This window comes from Euprymna scolopes, chromosome 14 (genome assembly GCF_053919585.1).
Source record: "Euprymna scolopes isolate OS-2025 chromosome 14, ASM5391958v1, whole genome shotgun sequence".
NCBI lineage: Eukaryota > Metazoa > Mollusca > Cephalopoda > Sepiida > Sepiolidae > Euprymna > Euprymna scolopes.
This window is the reverse complement of record NC_136495.1, coordinates 75,827,815-75,846,470: the sequence shown is the minus strand read 5'-3', so window position 1 is coordinate 75,846,470 and position 18,656 is coordinate 75,827,815. Positions and strand designations below refer to the sequence as shown.

The following is an 18,656-nucleotide window of genomic DNA, read 5'->3' as shown; positions in this document are numbered from 1 at the left end:
AGTTTACATCTCGCCATGAAGTCATTGATGCTTTCCATATTCTTCTGTTTATATTCACGCAGATAGAAACGTGCAATATGAAAATTGGTTTGGGGCTCTAGACGCTCCTCAAATTTATGCCAAATTGCCTCCGGGTTCGTCCAGTCAGCATCATCGTCAAATGTCCAGGCGTTATATCGCCGTAAACCTTCCTCACCAGACAGCAGTAGAATGTGGTCGACCTGCTTCTCGACGGGAATGTTTTTTACTGAGAAATATAATGCGCACTGTTGCTTGAAGAATCTGAATGATTCAAATAGATTCTCAGACCCCCAGTGCATAACGGGTTCGCTTGCATTAGAACTCATTTTTTTTTTAAATAAAAAAAAACAAAGAAAATAAAACAATGACATGACTGAATGAAATTGGCGAACTTACTTTGTGCATCGATTTTTTTTTTTTTCTTTTTTTTGTTAAGATGGCGCTTGTCGTCGTCACCACGTGCGTTTACGTGCAACACAAAGACTGATGTTTTCTTTTGCATTCATTCTATTTGTGGATGGGTTGCTTTTCTTTTTTTTCTTTGATTTTTAAGAAAATCCCCATAGCTGCCACCATGTCCGATTATGTTTGTTTCAATCTATGATACGGAATGAACCTTATTAAAAAATACACCAGAAGACAAGATACATTTAAGTGTGATAAGCCATGGAGCAAGTCCATGTATTTATATTTTTACTAACCAACAAGGGACGCAACTCTTGTATTGTTTTATATTAAAGAGTTGACCGAAGGAGACATAACTCATAATATGACAGGGGTGGGGGGATCAGTGTGGCCAATTTGGCTCTGCCGATTCAATGGCATGGCTGATTTGGAGAAGGGACAATATGGCGTCAAGCATGACAGTCATATTTTTATAAAGAGTTTTAAACTTTTTTTTTTTTTTTTTAAATTAAGAAAAAAAGTATGGATATATATCACTTTAACTATTTTTTTTAAGGAAAATCATATTGTTTGTTTTGCAAAACTCTTTAAATATTTTAAGTTTTTAAGGATTAAAAATTTTTTAAATATTTTTTTTTTTTAATTAAGAAAAACTATGAAAATATAATCTCATTGTACTGTGCTAGTTTTTTAACAGTATTGTTGCGGGGGGGGGTGAAAGGCGTCAACTGACTGTATAACTAACTAGGTAGACACAAGAAAAAGAAGGTGATGGCAATAGCAAAGAAGAATGACAAACACAGATGTTCGGTTTAAGATGATAGGATATCATGTTTTATTGTTTACCAAGAAAAGGGTAAAATGTATGGCAATGGATTCAGAATTAACTGGAGTGAGAACAGTCATCTCGAGAGGTTGAGTTTCTTGGGTTCTTGAGGTAGGAACAGGTAGCTGAATGGCGGTGGGCACTGAAGCAGGTAGCAAGATGCCAGTGGGCATCGGAAACTGGTAGCTGATGGCTAGAAGTGCTGAAGCTGCAGGAGTTAACTTGGGCTGCAGTAGATGAGCTGGAGGCTACAGGGGGGCTAGGAGTACCGGTTGCTGCATAAGTAAGCTGCAGTCGCTGGAAGCTGCAAGAGTAAGCTGGAGAGCTGCTATAGTGAGCTGGGACTGCAGGAGTCGCGGGAAGCTGCAGGGTATGATCTACTTGACTGGACATGTCAAAGTCGCTGTTAGAGAGGCTCCTTGCTGTTCTGAGTATTTAGTCCTCTCCCACCGGAAAAACTGTGACACTAGGCTTCGAAAGTGGGATTAAGAAGTCAGTGCTCCTGAGGAGGGGTACTCTAAACCTGCAAAAAGTGCCTGGGTAACCTTGTCGGCATTCCCTGGTGAGGACATTTCAAGCGATTAGCAATAAACTAACCCCTTCTCAAAAAGAGAAGGCAAAGCCTGGGAGGGTGAACCTCCTAGAACTGCACAAAACGAAAACTACACCACAATCAACAGGGACCAGGAATGGTCTAATCTCTATTGATTTGGGGAGGGCTGAGGATAAAAAAATCCCTGCCGTTCTGAGTATTTAGTTCTCTCCCACCACAAGAACTGTAACACTAAGGTCGGAAAGTGGGATTGAAACAGTAAGTGTTTCAGAGGAGGAACTCTCTGACTGTAAAAGATGCCTGTGAAGCCCCGTTAGCATTCCTAGCAGGGCACTTTGGATGATTAGCAATAAACTAATCTCTTCAATAAGAGAAAGCAAAACCTGGGAGTGTGAACCTCTTAGAACTACACAGAACCGGAACAACACCGCAATCAATTGGAACAGGAATGGTCTAATCTCTGTTCATTTTGGAAGCTGAGGATCTTACCATTCTTAGGATTTGCTGTGAAAGCCACATGATTGATAAACAAGTTGTTCATGCTACAGTTGACTGACTTGATAAACAAATGAATGACTACAATTAATTTTACACCAAAACGTGTCTTCAGTGTTTATTAATTGTATTTATTTTAATCTAGGGTCGAAATAATTGTCCGTTGTTTTTGTCCAGTTTGTGAAAAATTATGTTTTTTAATTTTTTTCTTTGTTGTTGAAGAAAAGGATATTTTTAGCACATGTAGTTGTGAAGTATATGTGGGAGTGTTATATTTCAGCTTACAGTGTGTTTTAGTTTACAAACATGGGTGTAGTGATCTGGCAGATTACAACAAAGCCCTCTCCCAAGATAATTATCAGTTAGAAATACACATGTTTTGTACTTCTTTGGAAAGGTAACTCTCCTTCCTAGACGAGTCTGCCTAGTTATAGTGTTGAGAAAGATGTCTTCCACTTTGAGAATTGATGTTGGTAGGGCCTGTACCTCTGAGGTATATTTTATATCCTTTCATGTAACTTTTATGGCTGAAAATATCGCCTCTAGCTGAATAAACCAACTCATGGTCTTAATTGCACAGTACCAGAACAACAGTTGTATCAGGGAGGCTAATATGTTAATTTCTGGTTTGTCTCTTTCCTACTATTTTCTCTGCTAGCCGCTTATATGTGTAGAAGAATCGCATCGTGTCGACTCTTGTTGAAAATACAATACACATCATCTTTAACTCTTTCATGGTTTGCCACTCCTATGTTTGTAAACAAAAGCATGCTGTGGACTGAAACGTGACTCTCTTGGAAATACACCACAACCACATGTGCTAAAAAATAGCAACAACTTTTTCTTTAACAACAAAAAACCCCACAAAACTCAATTTTTTGCAATGAAACAAAGTAACAAACATTTTATTTTTAGACAGATTTAAATAAATACTGACAATAAACGCCACTAAAATATCCAGCATAAAAATAACGATAGTCATTCATTGTTTAGTGACCATAGAGCCTGTAACATTAACAGCTCTCCATAAAGTCTAATGCTTTCACAGCAAATTCTTTAGTTTGGCTCAGGAGTTAGGAGCACTCCCATTCTGACTTGACTCTCATCAAGTCGGCATTCCCAATCACTATGGCGACCAGGGGCAGCAGCAGCAGCAGCAGCAGCAGCAATGCTCAAACAGACGTTTTCAGAGCTATTTTACAAACATGGGGGTAAGTGATCTGGCAAATTAAAGCAGTAATTTCAAGTTAAATTCATGTTTTACTATATCTTTTTTTATTTAAATTGTTAGGTGAAAATACAAAATAATTACAAAACACCCTCCCCTCACATTTAAAAATGGCTTTCTAAATAGTAACATCATTATTTCAGCATGCATAAGTGTCAAACAAACTAATTGAAATTTTTTTTGTTTTAAATAGGTAATTTTTTTAACATTTTTCTTACATTTACTCAAATGTTCTTAGTAAAAATAGTTACACCCCTTAGATGAACAGGTTTTCATGATTGCCCTTTTTTTGCTTACAATTCCTCGAAATGGCATTTTTTTTACTTTTTTGTTATTAATGTTTTTTTTGCACTCTTAAGACTTTGTTACATTAAATAAAGTGGTTGAAAAAAAATCTGTCAATATGTACGAGCTAGACCCCCCCCTCCTACACACATACTATATTTTTTTTTTATTTTCATCTTTTATTAAATATTTTCATTGAATTATTATCGAATAGACAATAATCTACCAGACATTAAAAAAAAAAAAATAAAATACATGTAGAGTTGCTCAGTTTCTAATGTAGCGTTCAATTCCCCATTTTGGAACCATTCAACTTTTTAAGGCCAAATTCGCAAAATTTGACCTTTTTTAAAGCAGTTTATGTTTTTGTCTTTTTCAATTTTTTTTTTTTTTTAGCAGACTATTATCGATTAGACACTAATCCACCAGATTATCAAAAAAAAAAAAAAAATCGGTATTTAAAGACTTGTAATGGGTGCTCAGTTTCTAATACAACATTCTAGCAAATCAATCCCCTATATTAGAACCACTTGATGAGAATGCACACACCTCTCTTATATAAAGGATTTTTCATTTATCAATCTAGGGGCAATAATTAATGGTCAATGTGTACTAGAGTACCAACTAAAGACTTACCTTTAAAAAGTTGGCTTTTAGGAGTATTCAGGTGTTTTGGACAAATATTTCATTTTAAATTACTGCCGACAAGTAGTTTTTATATTAAGATCTTTATTATCCAATGTACTCCCTAATAGTTTTTACTGGTCACCATGTTTTTTTTTTCTTTTTTGTGAACACATTCAATGTTGCGCAAAAATTTGTTGCTCTTAAGCAAAATACCATCATATTTGGTTTAATGTTCATGGAGCCATGCACTGAACAGCTATTAAAAATTAACATCAAAACCAACCTATCTCTGGCCAAGTCTTCCTTAATTTCTCTTTCAAGTCCATTCTTATCACATCCTCCCATGTTTTCTTTGGTCTTTGTTGACATGTGTTGGATGGCTTTTAGAAATTGACTTCATAAATAAAAACCTGCAGGATAAATAAAAACCTGGACAGAAATAGGTTTTTATTTATCCTGTATTTTCTCAATTTCATTTTTATCACATCATCCCATGTTTTTCTTACCTTTTCCTGCCAACTGACTTTGCTATCATAACTGTTCTACATCTATGAACTCAAGAACTTTCATTCATTCTTTCAATGTGGCCATAATATCAAAGTCTCCTGTTCTGAACACATAATCATGTTCAAATTTAATCTTTCTCTGAGATCAGCAGATCTTTAAGACTCACATTACAGATTCATTGTGCTATTATATTAATTCTCTCCATGTTCTCAATCCTCACTGACCAAGCTTCACTTCCATACATCATCCCTTAGTTTACAATTATTGCACTTTGCTGGTTGATATTTTCAAAATGGATCGGTGGAGGAACACTTGGTTTTCCAGTTGGGATAGTTGGATTCTTGCAGCTAGGACATGCTTTTAATTCTTTTTTGAAAATGCTGCAGATAACAAAACAAATAAAATTTTTTTAAAAAATGACAACAACAGCAACAATATTATATTTGCAAAATGAATCGATTAGTGGAACGCATCGGTTTTTCAGTTGGAAGAGTTCAATTCTTGTAACTAGAAAATGCTGTGAATAAAAATTATATATATAGCATAATCATATTGACATACCAGTTCTTGTTAGATCATTGAAGTTAAGTAACATTGAGCCTGGTCAATACCAGATGGGTGACCATTGAGGAATACCAGATGCTGCATGTAGGAAGATCTCAACACATCCATGCAAGAACTGCAAAAAAACCTAACATCATCTCCCCTGATGGGGATATACATGCAACTAAAGGTTACCTATGAATTTAATATTCCCTTGATACTTCCTCCTTCAGTTCAACCTGCCTAGGGTGAATGACATACAACAAACAATCTCTGCTAATTAAGAATAGCAAAAGTTCTACTCCTTACTTTTGCAATCATACCCGTGTTCCAATGGCATCATCAAAATAACAAAACTTCCGAACAATCTCAATAGTTTTGCCATCCAACTATACAAGGTGGCCTACTTAAAAGTAGCCCATAGAAAAAGTAAATTACCTTTAACATTGTTTAAAATTACTTGATGATGCTGGAAGTGCTCCCCATTGACATCTATGCATTTCTGGGCATGTTTAACAACGTTTGCAGATACAGCCTGCAGATCTTCTCGGATGATTCTCCTGATAGCATTGGTAATGTTCTCACTTAATTGGTCTAGATTGTGAGTATTATTCGCATAAACTTTTTGTTTTAAAGTCCCCCAAAGATAAAAATCACATGATGACAAATCCGGCAACGTGGTGGCCATAAACCTTTGCTTATTGTTCTGAGAGGTTTCCACAATGATTATTCTCTGCTGCAGTAAAAACACCATACTTAAAAAAAATTTAAATCTTGATTTTAAGAAATTAGGAAGTTGAAAAAAAAAAATTTATTAGAGAAAGATTAGACAGGTCGAGCTACTTTTAAGTGGGCCATCCTGTACTTTCTCCACATCTGAGTTCTCATCCATCTCCATTGTTTTACACAAACTGGTAATCCCCTCACAACTTATCAATACACTCCATTGCAGTTCTTGTACGTACAAGGCTTACAAGTACCACAAAAAACTGAGTTGCATTCAACTCCATTTTAACAAATTAAGTAAGCAAACTTTCATTTTCCAACATTACAACGACTGATCATCACTTTGGTCTTGGTAGCATTCACTCTCAAACCTTTACTTACCATAGCATTCTCAAAGTCTTTGACTTAAACAAGGAGACCTACCATTATTTCACATACAAGTACTAAATCATCAGTATACAACATCTCTTGTGAGCAACATATATGAAACTCCCTGCACTTATCCTTTTCATTATCATTTCAAATGCACTTCTCTCCAACAATTTCCATATTTGTCTTTGACATCTGTCTTGCTATCCTGAATACTTAATTTTGTTTTTATAATATCTTCATAGTATATCTGGAAATCTGGTTTGCTCAGCCTCTACCTTCGTGTATTATTCTTCTTGCTTCCCTGTTTGCCACCTGACATATCGCCACTGACTTCTTCATTTTTACTTCTCTTTGATACACCTCAACTTCGTCATTGCACCATGTCATTGATGTTTAACTTTGAGAGCAAAATTTTAAAAAGTCTGAGAATATAAAATTTTATAGATAAGATATACACTTTAAAGAAATCATTTTTGTGTTGGATATTTGGGCTGTGTATGCTAAGAAATATATATATTTATATATTTTTTTTTGCACCTGCATTATCAAATTATCAAATGTATCAAAAGGTGATTTGAGTGAAAATTATGCATCCAACATATAAATACCTAGGCCGTGAGTATGGAAGATAGTTTTGACATAAGCTTGCATCTGTAGAACAATAATAATTATGAAGTGTACCAAAAGATTGTTTGAATAAAAATTATTATTGTTCTACAGGTGCAAGCTTATGTAAAAACTATCTCCCATATTATCTAGGTATTTAGGCACCTGTGTGTAAAAGAAACCAACGTGAAATTGCCAGAAAGAAAAGTTATAAGCATGATGGCTGAAAAGTCATTTTCAGCAAAAGGTTATGCAGGTGTAATCGAACTCAGTCCAGTGAATCACGAGGGCCAACTAAAACACCTTTGGGGTATAGCCATAGGACAATACCACCCCAACGGAAAAGGATATCGTTGTTGGTTGACCATTGAGCCGAGAAAAATCAACCCGTCAATTTTCTGTGTGTGCATTTCCCTTCCAACATCAACCATCCATAACCGTTACCAAGAATGAAGGTGTATAGTTATATTTTTATATTAGTTTGTCGTCGTTCTTTTGAGCACAGCAGAAATAAAGCACTTGTAACTCCTAATGAAATATATTTAAACTGCAAAGCAAAATACAAGAAAAATAAAATGCTATATACATAGTAACATAACTATTTTTATTTTTTGTTATTTTGTAATATTTGTCAAAATAAAAAAGATAAAATTGCAACAGAATATTGGGAGAATAATTTATTACCAAAATTTATAACAAAACATCACAATCTAACCAGTTGCTGAAGCAAAATAATTGCTTTTTCTTGTTGCGGTTATTGTTATTCTTATAATTAAAAAAAAAAAATTGCAATGTTTCTTTTTGTATTTTTTAGAATAATTAAATTAGTATCTTTAGTCTGTAAATAATTTCATGCAGATGGCATTCTTTCAGTAGTAGAAGCACATTGCCTTTTGTTTACCAGAAATAAGTAGTAATAATAATAATAATAAATAAATTTAACCAAAAATTAAAAAAAAAAATGAATGAAAGGAAATTGGGAGTCCAAAATACAATGAGAGAAAGAGAAAGAAGGGGAGAGAAAGAGAGAGAGAGAGAGCAACAGCAGCCTGTGGTGCTTGTGAATCGGAAAGAGATGACCAACAATGAAAGACCACTCGCAAACAAATAGGAAAAAAGTAGACAATGGGGAGGGGAAGAAAAGTTTTTTCATGTTTTTTTTTTTTCGAAATAATCCTGAAAGAAATAATAGAGCAGAGAAATGTATTTAATCCTCATTTAATCCAGTCATTATCGTAATAATGAAACAAACTTTATCTCCCCTTAAAATAATAGTCGTTGTGGTTGTTCTGTTTTAAATTAAAAATAAAAGCAAAAAACTTCAGAATGAAAAAAAAAACTCAGAGTGAAAGAGACAGATTGACAGAGAAAGAAATAAAAGGCAAGTAAGGCCTGCAGCAGATATATATTCTGCAAATGAACATATGAAGGGATCCATATATTTTGCCGTTTTTGGATAGGGCACACATTCTTCCTTCTCCACACTGAGTGTGACATCTTAGTTGCTAAGACGCATTATGCCAGCATGTGTGTGTGTGTGCGCGTGATAACTCACTCCATCATCAGTTTAGAGAACTCTGGAAATGACAGAAAAATCTTATGAGCATACGAAAAGGCAAAGTAAATAAAGCTAAGATTATCATGCTTATGAAGTACAATGAAAGCAAGAATAAGATGCATAATAGGGGGGTTACGTCAGAGTTGTGTTAGTATGGGTTTACAGGATTGTTGCCTACAATGGAACTCACCAGGATTTTTGTCTATGTTAAGTTTTAAATTGAGCCAAAATCTTTATTTGGGATATATTTTGTGATGGCAAAATAAATCAGATAGTAGAATGATTCAAATAAATGCTGATCCGAGTTCTCATTCAAAAAGAACGTTTGTTTTCTTCTATGGACATTAATTCATTTTTTTTTTTAATTTTCCAAATGTAGGTTTACAATATTGCAATAAAACTTTTGGGAGAAACAAAGACACTTTAAAATAAACTTATAACTTAATAAAATTCTGATGAGTTTTAATAAAGATTGATATACAGTGGTTTGAAAAGTACGGAATTATCAATATTTCTTGTGTTCGATTTATTAACTTTTGAGAATGCATTCAATCTATAAGCTGATTGTCATCATAGCATGTATGTATCACGCTCCTATTGCTACATACCAAGTGAAAAGAGATGTGCAGCTTTACATGCGTGCCTATGTGAGATTAATAAGACTCAAACAATTATAATGAACATAAGTGGTTTAAAAACAAACATCCAAACTATTTCCAAAGAGAAGTAAAAAACAAAGATTAAAATTACAAATAAAAAGTATTCTACCTAGTACAAAATTGTTGATTTCTTACAACCTACAGCAGTAAACACAGTTGGTATTTTTGAAGTCCATTATATTTTATCAGGTAACTACCCAATGTGTAAAATTTAAAAGAAAATAATTAAAATATCTTTAAATCATACAAAAGAAGTTTAATTGAATGAGCAAAGAAAAAAAGCAATTTAGAAAGAATTGAATGATAATCTCAGTTTTACTCTGTTTTAATTGCTATTAACAGGCCAAATGCAACATATACAAAGTGCTGGTAAATGTTAGCTAGTTAACTATTGATAACTACGTTCATATATATATATATATATATATATATATATATATATATATATATATATATATATATGCAAGACATGCAATCAATATATTCACACTCTTATCATGATTCAGTTGGGTTTAGCTTCCAACTAATAGGAATACAAAGTTACAATAGAAATAAAAGAAAACAGACAAGACAACTATTTGTTAATGTATAGTTTATATGTCCACAGTTGCATTTCAGCTTTTATTTTCCAGAATTAATAAGATAAATAGAAGCAATAATGAAAGCAAGAACTAGAAACTGTTGTCCACTAATTAAAAGGAATCTGTTAGAATTTGTAGTTATAGTTGGTTATAGAAAACATGCCTAACATGAAGAGAATATACAAGACGTTTTGCATAGATTTAGACATTTCGAAAAATCAGGTCATTCTGCTGAGTACTTTGATCAAAAGCAAATCCTAATCATACTGATTTTGCTTTGATGGAATCAGCCATTTTGCTAATCATCAAAAATAAAAAAAGATCAATTTCTTTTAAAACAAGGAATGATATAAAACCCAACAAAATTGACGTGAAATTCTAATACACAATGATAATTTTAATACTTTATAAACCACTGCATTAATATGAGAATCTATGCACACCTACAATTTGATATACACTAACATTCAAGCATGTCAGAAATAACAATTTACTACTTGGATCTTTTCATTAAACTATAGAATGCCCTTACATGTTGTCATTGTTAACTCAAAGCTTTTATTAGAAGTTTTTCAATTGTTCAATAATAAAATTATTGAATAGATAATGTTATAAAATCTTTTAAAATTTCACAAGATACAAAAATATCTGTAAATATGAAAGCGTATAACTGAAAAATGTTCCATATTTTCCAGAAAACCTTGTTAATATTTATTGAAGTTTATTTGATTTACTTCAATTTTAGAAAGTTAGTACAGGCTAAATGAAAGAAATCAACTACAATTCAACACTTATTTTCGTTAGATATTGAAACTTTAGTAAATAGGTTAATTACAATCTGTTATAATTATTGACAGTGGTAATACAATGAGTTAAACAAAGACAACTCTAAAGGATGAAAATAATGTCCAGCAATGTGTGTGTTTCTACTGCAGCTGCAAATAAATATTATCGTTAACTTGCAGCAGTTAGGACATGTAAGGCAAGGCTTCTATAGATATCTGAAAAGAGACCAGTAGTCATTTTTTGCAATATGGGGATGGTAGCATGTCATAGTTGTCATCTCGGAAATGTGGATGCATGGGGAAGATGATGAACACTGGAGAAGAACATATTTCTGTGTCTCGTTTTTCGTTCGAGGTGCACGGAATCAATCTATACGGGTGGACAGGTGATGGACAATCAGTTCACTCAGAGGTCATCAGATTTTTGAATTCTGCAAAAAGACAAAATGCATTTACATTGTACACATGCATGAGGAGGGTAGTATGAACAGAGCAACAAGGCCGCCATCTTTTTGCCCCTTTGCCTTTAAAATATAAGATAATTCTAATTCACCCCTTATTCGTAAACTTGAAGTTTGAATTCTTAAACATATTATCATACTTATATCTTTTATAAGAATGCCTATTTGGTGTCATTTAATAAGATACACTATTGCCTTTAAAAAGACACTCATTTTCTCTTGGTAGCTTGGAATCCAACGAATAGTAATATAAAATCAAAATTATATGGACAATGTAAAGATGTTAGATTCAAAGCAAAAGCAATTTTGTTGCATATAAAAAAATGGTTTCTTATAGAACTTGTATCTTTTTAAGAAACGTGAAAGCCAAATCAGTAAAGACTCTACATTAAGTACTTATAAAATAAGCAGATATAATATTAAATGGTACTTATGCTTTAAGATAGTATCCCTCACTGACAGATTATTTGGCTTCAAGAATGAGTTTTTGAATCTGGAATACTATATTTGTGCTAAATGAAAAATTGAATTTCTTCAGTGTTCCTTTTGGTTACTTTAGGATGATAAAATTCAAATATTCAAGTTTCTATTTTGATAAACTCATTGCAGAGGTCAACATAGTTGGCCATATAATATATTTCAATCCAATTCACGAGTCTGTGGCATTCTAAATACTTAACGCGCGCGTTCTTCTTGATGCAAATCTCTCTTAAAGCACAAGAATTAAAAGCGCATATTCACTTTCATCAAAGTGACTTTCTCATGAAGAATTCTATTTGTAATCACAGGTTTTGCTGCTTGCATAATTTCCCTTTGTGTGAACCATACACACTAATATGTACGAATTAAGTCCATTATCTCTTTTCCAATTTTGTAATCATTAGGTTTTAATAGTATTCAGGTTTTATACAAAGCATCCACATTTATTTCATTAATCATTTTTTTTTCTTACATATTAAGTATGCATGACTTAGTTATTTTGTAATTAAACTCATTAAGCATGTATTTACAAATAAGCCTATGAGAAAAGCATTTTATTTGATAATTTCTCTCAATTCATCATCATCGTTTTGCGACCGCAGTCGAGATGGAGTTTACCAAACTCCATCATCTTTTTGTATGACTGTTTATGTGTGTACACGTCACCACTACACACATTTGAAAGATGGAAGACTAACCTTACCTTCCACCTATATACAGCACGTTGGTAATCCCAAATGGTCAACCATCTGGTACTGGCCAGGCTCAAAATTGCTAAACTTTGCTGACCTGATGAGAACCGGTGTGTCAACGTGATTGTGCTGTATTAGACTAGTATTAGAAGAATATAAAGTAATCCAAATTGAATTCTTATAAACCAACTTTGGTATTTATAGAATAGCTCTTGAGTTGAAAGCCAACTGAAAGTGATCCCCAAACACAAGTTAGTGTAAGGTGATGCAATTACACCATTATAAGACCATAGAAAATGAGTTGTTTTCTTTTTTTATCTCGGAGACTTAAAAGAAGCCAACAGCATCTCTTTTAAGATCAATTAAGTTTCTAAAACCTCAGAAAATATGCAATTGTCTTCTATACACTGTAAACAAACGAATCATAAACCTGAATTGCTTTATTTTCAGTTACAATGTCAAGTTTGAATATAGGGAAAGATTTATTTTAAGGAAAAAAGAGTGAGGAATACTAAATGTTTTTTTTTCTTTTTTTTTTTTTTACAAATAAATCGTTGTCCTTATTTGTCAAAACTGAAGTTTTTAGTTTTGAATTGCATACGTTTTATACATCTTTATTATTAATTCGTTTATAATGTACACAGCTCAACCGGAAGAAATTGTTGATTGCACACCTCGGTCATCTCTTTCAGTTTGCTTATTTTCTGTGGTCCTTAAAACTGAATTGATTAATCATGTTTAATTACAATGTGATTTATTGTTTATTTTGAAGTTCACTTTTATATAACTTTATTGTTATTATGGTTATGATTTTATATTTTAATTCTCTAACAAGTATTGAATTGCCCTACCTTTACTTTTGGTATTGCTGCAGCAGAAGCTTGGCTTGAAACTGAGTATTCTGCTCTGGACTTATATTTCTGTATATGTCAGATCGATCAGGTCCCATGGTTGCATCGGTGTTAGTGAAAGAAACATGCTTTGTGGAGTTAGGGAATGGAGTTTGGCAATAGAGTGGGTTTAAATTTAGAAATTAATAAAATTTAAATGAAACAAAATTTAGGGAATATTCTCTTCAGATTTTATAATAGTTACTACAGATCAAAATAGCTAGATTTGAACTGATTTTGAAATATTTCCTTTAAATATTAGAATAGTATAATGAAAAAAAAATCATTTTGTACCTAGTGATGAGGCATATGGTAAATTAGATCAACAGCAGTAAATATTGAAAAATAAAAAATAAATAAAACTACAATCTAAAGAAATTTGGATTCTAGATAAATTGGAAAAAAAATGTTATATATATATATATATATATATATATATATATCCCAATTCAATTTTACCTAACTGGAAACTATAATAACTAAAATCGCTAGTAAAGATTAAAAAAAAATTGCAAACCTTTAAGCAGCAGAAACTATGAAGATTAACAAAGATTTCACTTTTGCCACTACTTGCTTACTGGATATTTTTTTAGTGTTTAGTTTGTCAATTTGATATTCAGACTTTTACAGCATCATTTTCAAGGAAACTTTCCTTTTAAACGGTTGGCTTAAAAAATTCAATCGATCATCTGAATTTATATACTTTTAGAGTTCAATAATCAAATTATTTTATCATTATTAAAGATGGAGGCCTTTTCTGATATCTATTACAAGCTTAAAAACTACATTTATCAACACCAATAAAACACCGAATAAACTAAAAGATTTTTATCCTTTTAACTAAAAAAAATCATTAAATATGACAAAATTCTAATTGTTACATGCATTGAGGTAACCATAACTTGTACATTTTTCCTCTTACTTTTTTAAAGGTAAAACTGAACAATAGTCCTTCAAAGAAATAGAAGAAGAGTAGATGCAGATATAGATAAAAAAGTAAAGCATAAAGATACAAGAAAAAGAAGAAATGTAGAGATAGAAATGCAGACATCAAAGAAGAAAACGGTGAATACAAAAAAAATATTTGTCTGAATATTTAAAATTTGAAAGATTATTAACAGAAATAATTCCTTCACCTGAATCTTTTTTTCTTCATAAAAATCATTATGCAACCAACATTTCAAAGTAAGTACATAAAGAAAAAAATGTCAAGTGAAAATCAGACGAGATAGAAATGGAAAGGTTTATAACTTTTATCATGTATTATTATACAATACATTCTTTTATGTATATTATCTATTTCATCTATTTGTTCTCTTAAATCAATTTTCAATTTTAAATTATAGCATGTAAATATCTCCTATTGTGATATGCTGCTTTTGCATTATCCCCCCCCTTAACAACCCTGATGTATAAAAAATTGTCCTGTTTGAATTGTTGTCATTTTTATAGTTTATTCTATATAGTTTGTTTTAGCTTGCTATCTTCATCTTTGTTTATATATGTGTACTCTCTTGATTGTAATGAAGATTTTTAGAATTTTCTTAAAGAAAGCATTAAGTGACCTCGATGCCTCTGTTCAGTCTCAACAGACAATGAACACATCTTTAAAAATAGCTACAAATATAATTGTGAGGTACATGTTGCGCAATCTCCAACCGCACTTCTTCTGAATCGGTATTGCTATGGTCCAGAGGCAAAGAGAGACAAGACTGACTGGAAACAATGCAGAGATAACAGAGAGCATATACAGCACCTGGGATTCCCAAATAGTCACTTATTTTAGCACTGACCAGGCTCAACGTTGCTTAACTTCGATGATCTGATGGGAACTGGTGTGTGACCTCTAGAACAGTCAATAATCAGGTAAATTTGTCAGAAAATATTAACTAAAATGAAAAGGCTGAAGACAGTAATAAAAATGGAAGTGCAATAAATTTTTAAAAGAATAAAAACACTGAACCCTAAAATAAAAGAACTATTTCTATAATAGCAAGATATCCATACTCAAATCAAATATATAATAATCTGGTTTCAAATATTCTGACACCTTTTAGTTAATAAACAAGTGTTATCAAACATCGAATACATAATTCACATTTTATCTTTAAGAAATTATTGTATGAGCCATGACAACTCTTATAGTATATTTTCTCTTAAAATTAATCTTAAAATTTGTCATGTATTTCGAAATAAGCAATTACTTATCTACCCCTTTTCATTTAAATATAACTATATAAAGTTTCCCTGTTTGTCATATCATACATTTTATTGCATACTATAGTAACCCTTTAAAGTCAAGAAAAAGATTATCAAACAACTTAAGGAAAGCGACTCAATTTTATAAAAAAAGAAAAAAAAATGAAATTAAAGTTTAGTAAAAATATTAAATTGATGATTTATGCAAATGTTTATTTGAGAAGGAAAATAAACATAATTTCTTTTCGTGAACTAGAATAATAAAGTATGATTTTTGGTTTAAAAAATGTTTATCATTTCAGACATCCAAAGCAAGTATCTTAAAACATACAAGTCTTAAGTAATAATATAGGCATGGCTGGATTGGAACTGTGCATATGATAAGAATTTATCCATGTAAAATATTTATACATGTACAAAATGGAATTTATCTTTTAGAATAAAAAAATATATAAAATTCTTTGAAATTTGAGATTCAAACATATCATACAATCTAAATCAGATCAAATTTACTGATTATAAAAAAGAACAGTTTTCTCAGTATAAATATTGTTTTGTTTCAAACAATGTACACATCAAAAAAGAAAGAATAAACTATACTGCAGAATTAAAATAAAAATTGTGAAACGATAAACTATAAGCATTATTTGGCTTTTTTTTTTTTTTTGATTACTGTTCGCATCTTGAATGTTATTTTCACAACATTTTAGTCGATGTAACTGCCGGCCTTGTTCAGGTGTAGCTTGTCAAATACTGGAATCTTTTTGTTAAACTCCGGAACCTGCATGGAATTTCAAATGGAACCCTTTATCTAATCCATGAGGGTAGCATGATCTCATTCCATCAACTACGACTGGATAGAAGTCTTAAATAATTCACAATTGTATTTTTGCATGTCGCACTGAGGATTGAACCGTCAATCTTAAAAAAAAAAAAAGTAACTTTATGACTAAATTTTACCAAGTGTCGTATCCATAACACCACGGGTCCTTGTGGGCGAGAAACAAAAATCTAATTGTGAATTACTTTGGACTTCTACCTAGTCATGGTCGATGGAACAAGCGCATGCTACTCCCTTCGATTAAATAAAAAGTTCCACTTGAAATTCCATGCAAATTCCTGACTTTGACAGAAAGATTCCAGAGTTTGACAAGATGCACCTGAAGAAAAAACGTGAAAATAACACTTGAGATGAGAACAGTAGTATGAAGAATCTAAATATGAATAATAAATCCTCATCTCAAAAATTCTGGAACGTGATTTTGTCAAATAGTGTTGAGTTTTGAATGTTCCCTAAAATATAGCCAAAAGGATGAAAGAACTATCACCCCAAAGAATAATTGAGAACATTCAACATTGCTGAAAATGGTTACAATAACATTTCAGTTTACTAAAACCGGTTGATGTCATCGACTGAAAGATGCACAAATGAGCCCTGTTTGTTGATGAGATAGTATTAAGATTTCTAACTTGACATAATCATTGAATATCGAGTATTCAGTAAGAAAACAACTGCATAAGTTTTATAGCTGAACAAAGGAAAGCCAAACTGATTTGACCACAAACTGTCCATTTCACTAATCATCAAAATTGTAACAAGAGTTTCTATAAACAATAGGTAATCCTTCATCTACTGATATAAAGAAGGAGTACGTATTAACAATCGATAATCCACCAATGTACTGCATGCTGATTTCAGATGTATTTTGCACTCCCATGCATTTTGGAGCTATGTGTGGAATATATGTCGCAACATACATTCCACATAAATACTCACACATAGGTACACACATGCGTGCAGCACACACCGTGCAGCAGGGGTACGGTAAAGTGCGAGGCACTGTAAATGGTGAAGGAAAAGGCTAGGTAATTACTGTTGATCGAGATATCCATATTATTCAATAAAGGAATATGCAAAAAGGCATTGGACCAATCAGGAAAGGAAAAACCGGGAGAGGAGTAATTATCACTCGGAGAAAAAAAGGTTAAAAAAATGGCTGAATGAGGATGGGATAAGTGAAAGAAATATGAAAGGCCACACTAGGAAACATTGAAATAAAAACCATATTGACAATGGTATTTCAATAAAAAATCAGAAATTAAAGGTGATGGTTAAGCAGGAGTTGGAAATACAACAGACGTGAAGACAATTATGATGTAAAAGCAATAAAAAGCAAAAAAAAATAATAATAATTAATTCTATGGAAGCTAAAAAAAAAAGAAAATGTGTCTATCAATATCATAATGCTTTGTGAAATCATAAGGATTAAACATTTCAAGCTTTTTCTTGCTTCAAATTTACTTTGAAAAAGAAAAAACTTAAAAAATGGAAACAAAACTAAATGAAAAATATGTATTGAATTGTAAACATTTGCCACATTTCTTGTACACAAAAAATCAGTTTTAAATTATTTTAGACAAAAATCACATTAAACTAAAAAAAAGTAACCTCTAAAACTATTTGAATAGATATATAAAATTGTTTGTAAACGATTCTACAAGAATTTGTTAAAATCGATAATTTATAAATGTTTTAAATTTATCTGAAAAATATTTTTCTAGAAAAATTAAAAGTATAAAAGGTTTTTATTTTATCAAACATTTTTTTTACCATTAACAAAAGAAGTTACAAATAAGTTACATTTAAACAAATTGTTTATTCAGTTTTTGTATTTCCTTGTTTAAATTATTTAGTTGCATTATAAAATACAAGACAAGGATCATTCTAAGAAATACATTTTTATGAAAATATCAAAAATTAAGTTTGTTTTACACTTATTTTAAAGCTTTTAATAATTAATTTTTAAATAATTTTACAAACGACTTATTACTTGCATAAATCTAAAAATATATATTTGTGACACAACATAAACTTATTTATTGTAATCGTTATATAGTCAGCAATGTTTGTTTATAATTTCGCTGATTTATTTCAATTGCTAAATAAACTTATTTTCTTTGTAATATTCTGTTAGAACTACAGCATGTATACAAACAAGAATTATTTAAACATGTAACAAAATAAAAAAAAAACAATGTTACATAGAAATTTGTCTTACATTTTATATTAATGTTATAGAAAATTAACTGTGAATAAGAGAAACATGATTTACACTGAAACATTAATAGATAAATATATTATTTAATATCAAAAGTA

The 18,656-nt window shown here is 31.5% G+C and overlaps 1 protein-coding gene across 4 annotated transcripts in view; it reads right to left on the bottom strand.

Annotated features, from left to right (window-relative positions):
* Window positions 1–7,856: 7,856 nt before the first annotated feature.
* LOC145293097 (troponin C) overlaps window positions 7,857–18,656 on the bottom strand; it is a 199,487-nt gene continuing 188,687 nt past the window's right edge. For 2 of the 4 annotated variants that reach the window (XM_080139472.1, XM_080139473.1), the window contains exon 5: window positions 7,857–8,771. In XM_080139472.1, coding sequence (XP_079995598.1) covers window positions 8,746–8,771 — 26 coding nt within the window. In that variant the 3' untranslated portion in view covers window positions 7,857–8,745. Of the gene's footprint in view, window positions 11,209–18,656 lie in introns of all 4 variants that reach the window. The other 2 variants (XM_080139471.1, XM_080139470.1) reach the window with 2 other exon arrangements.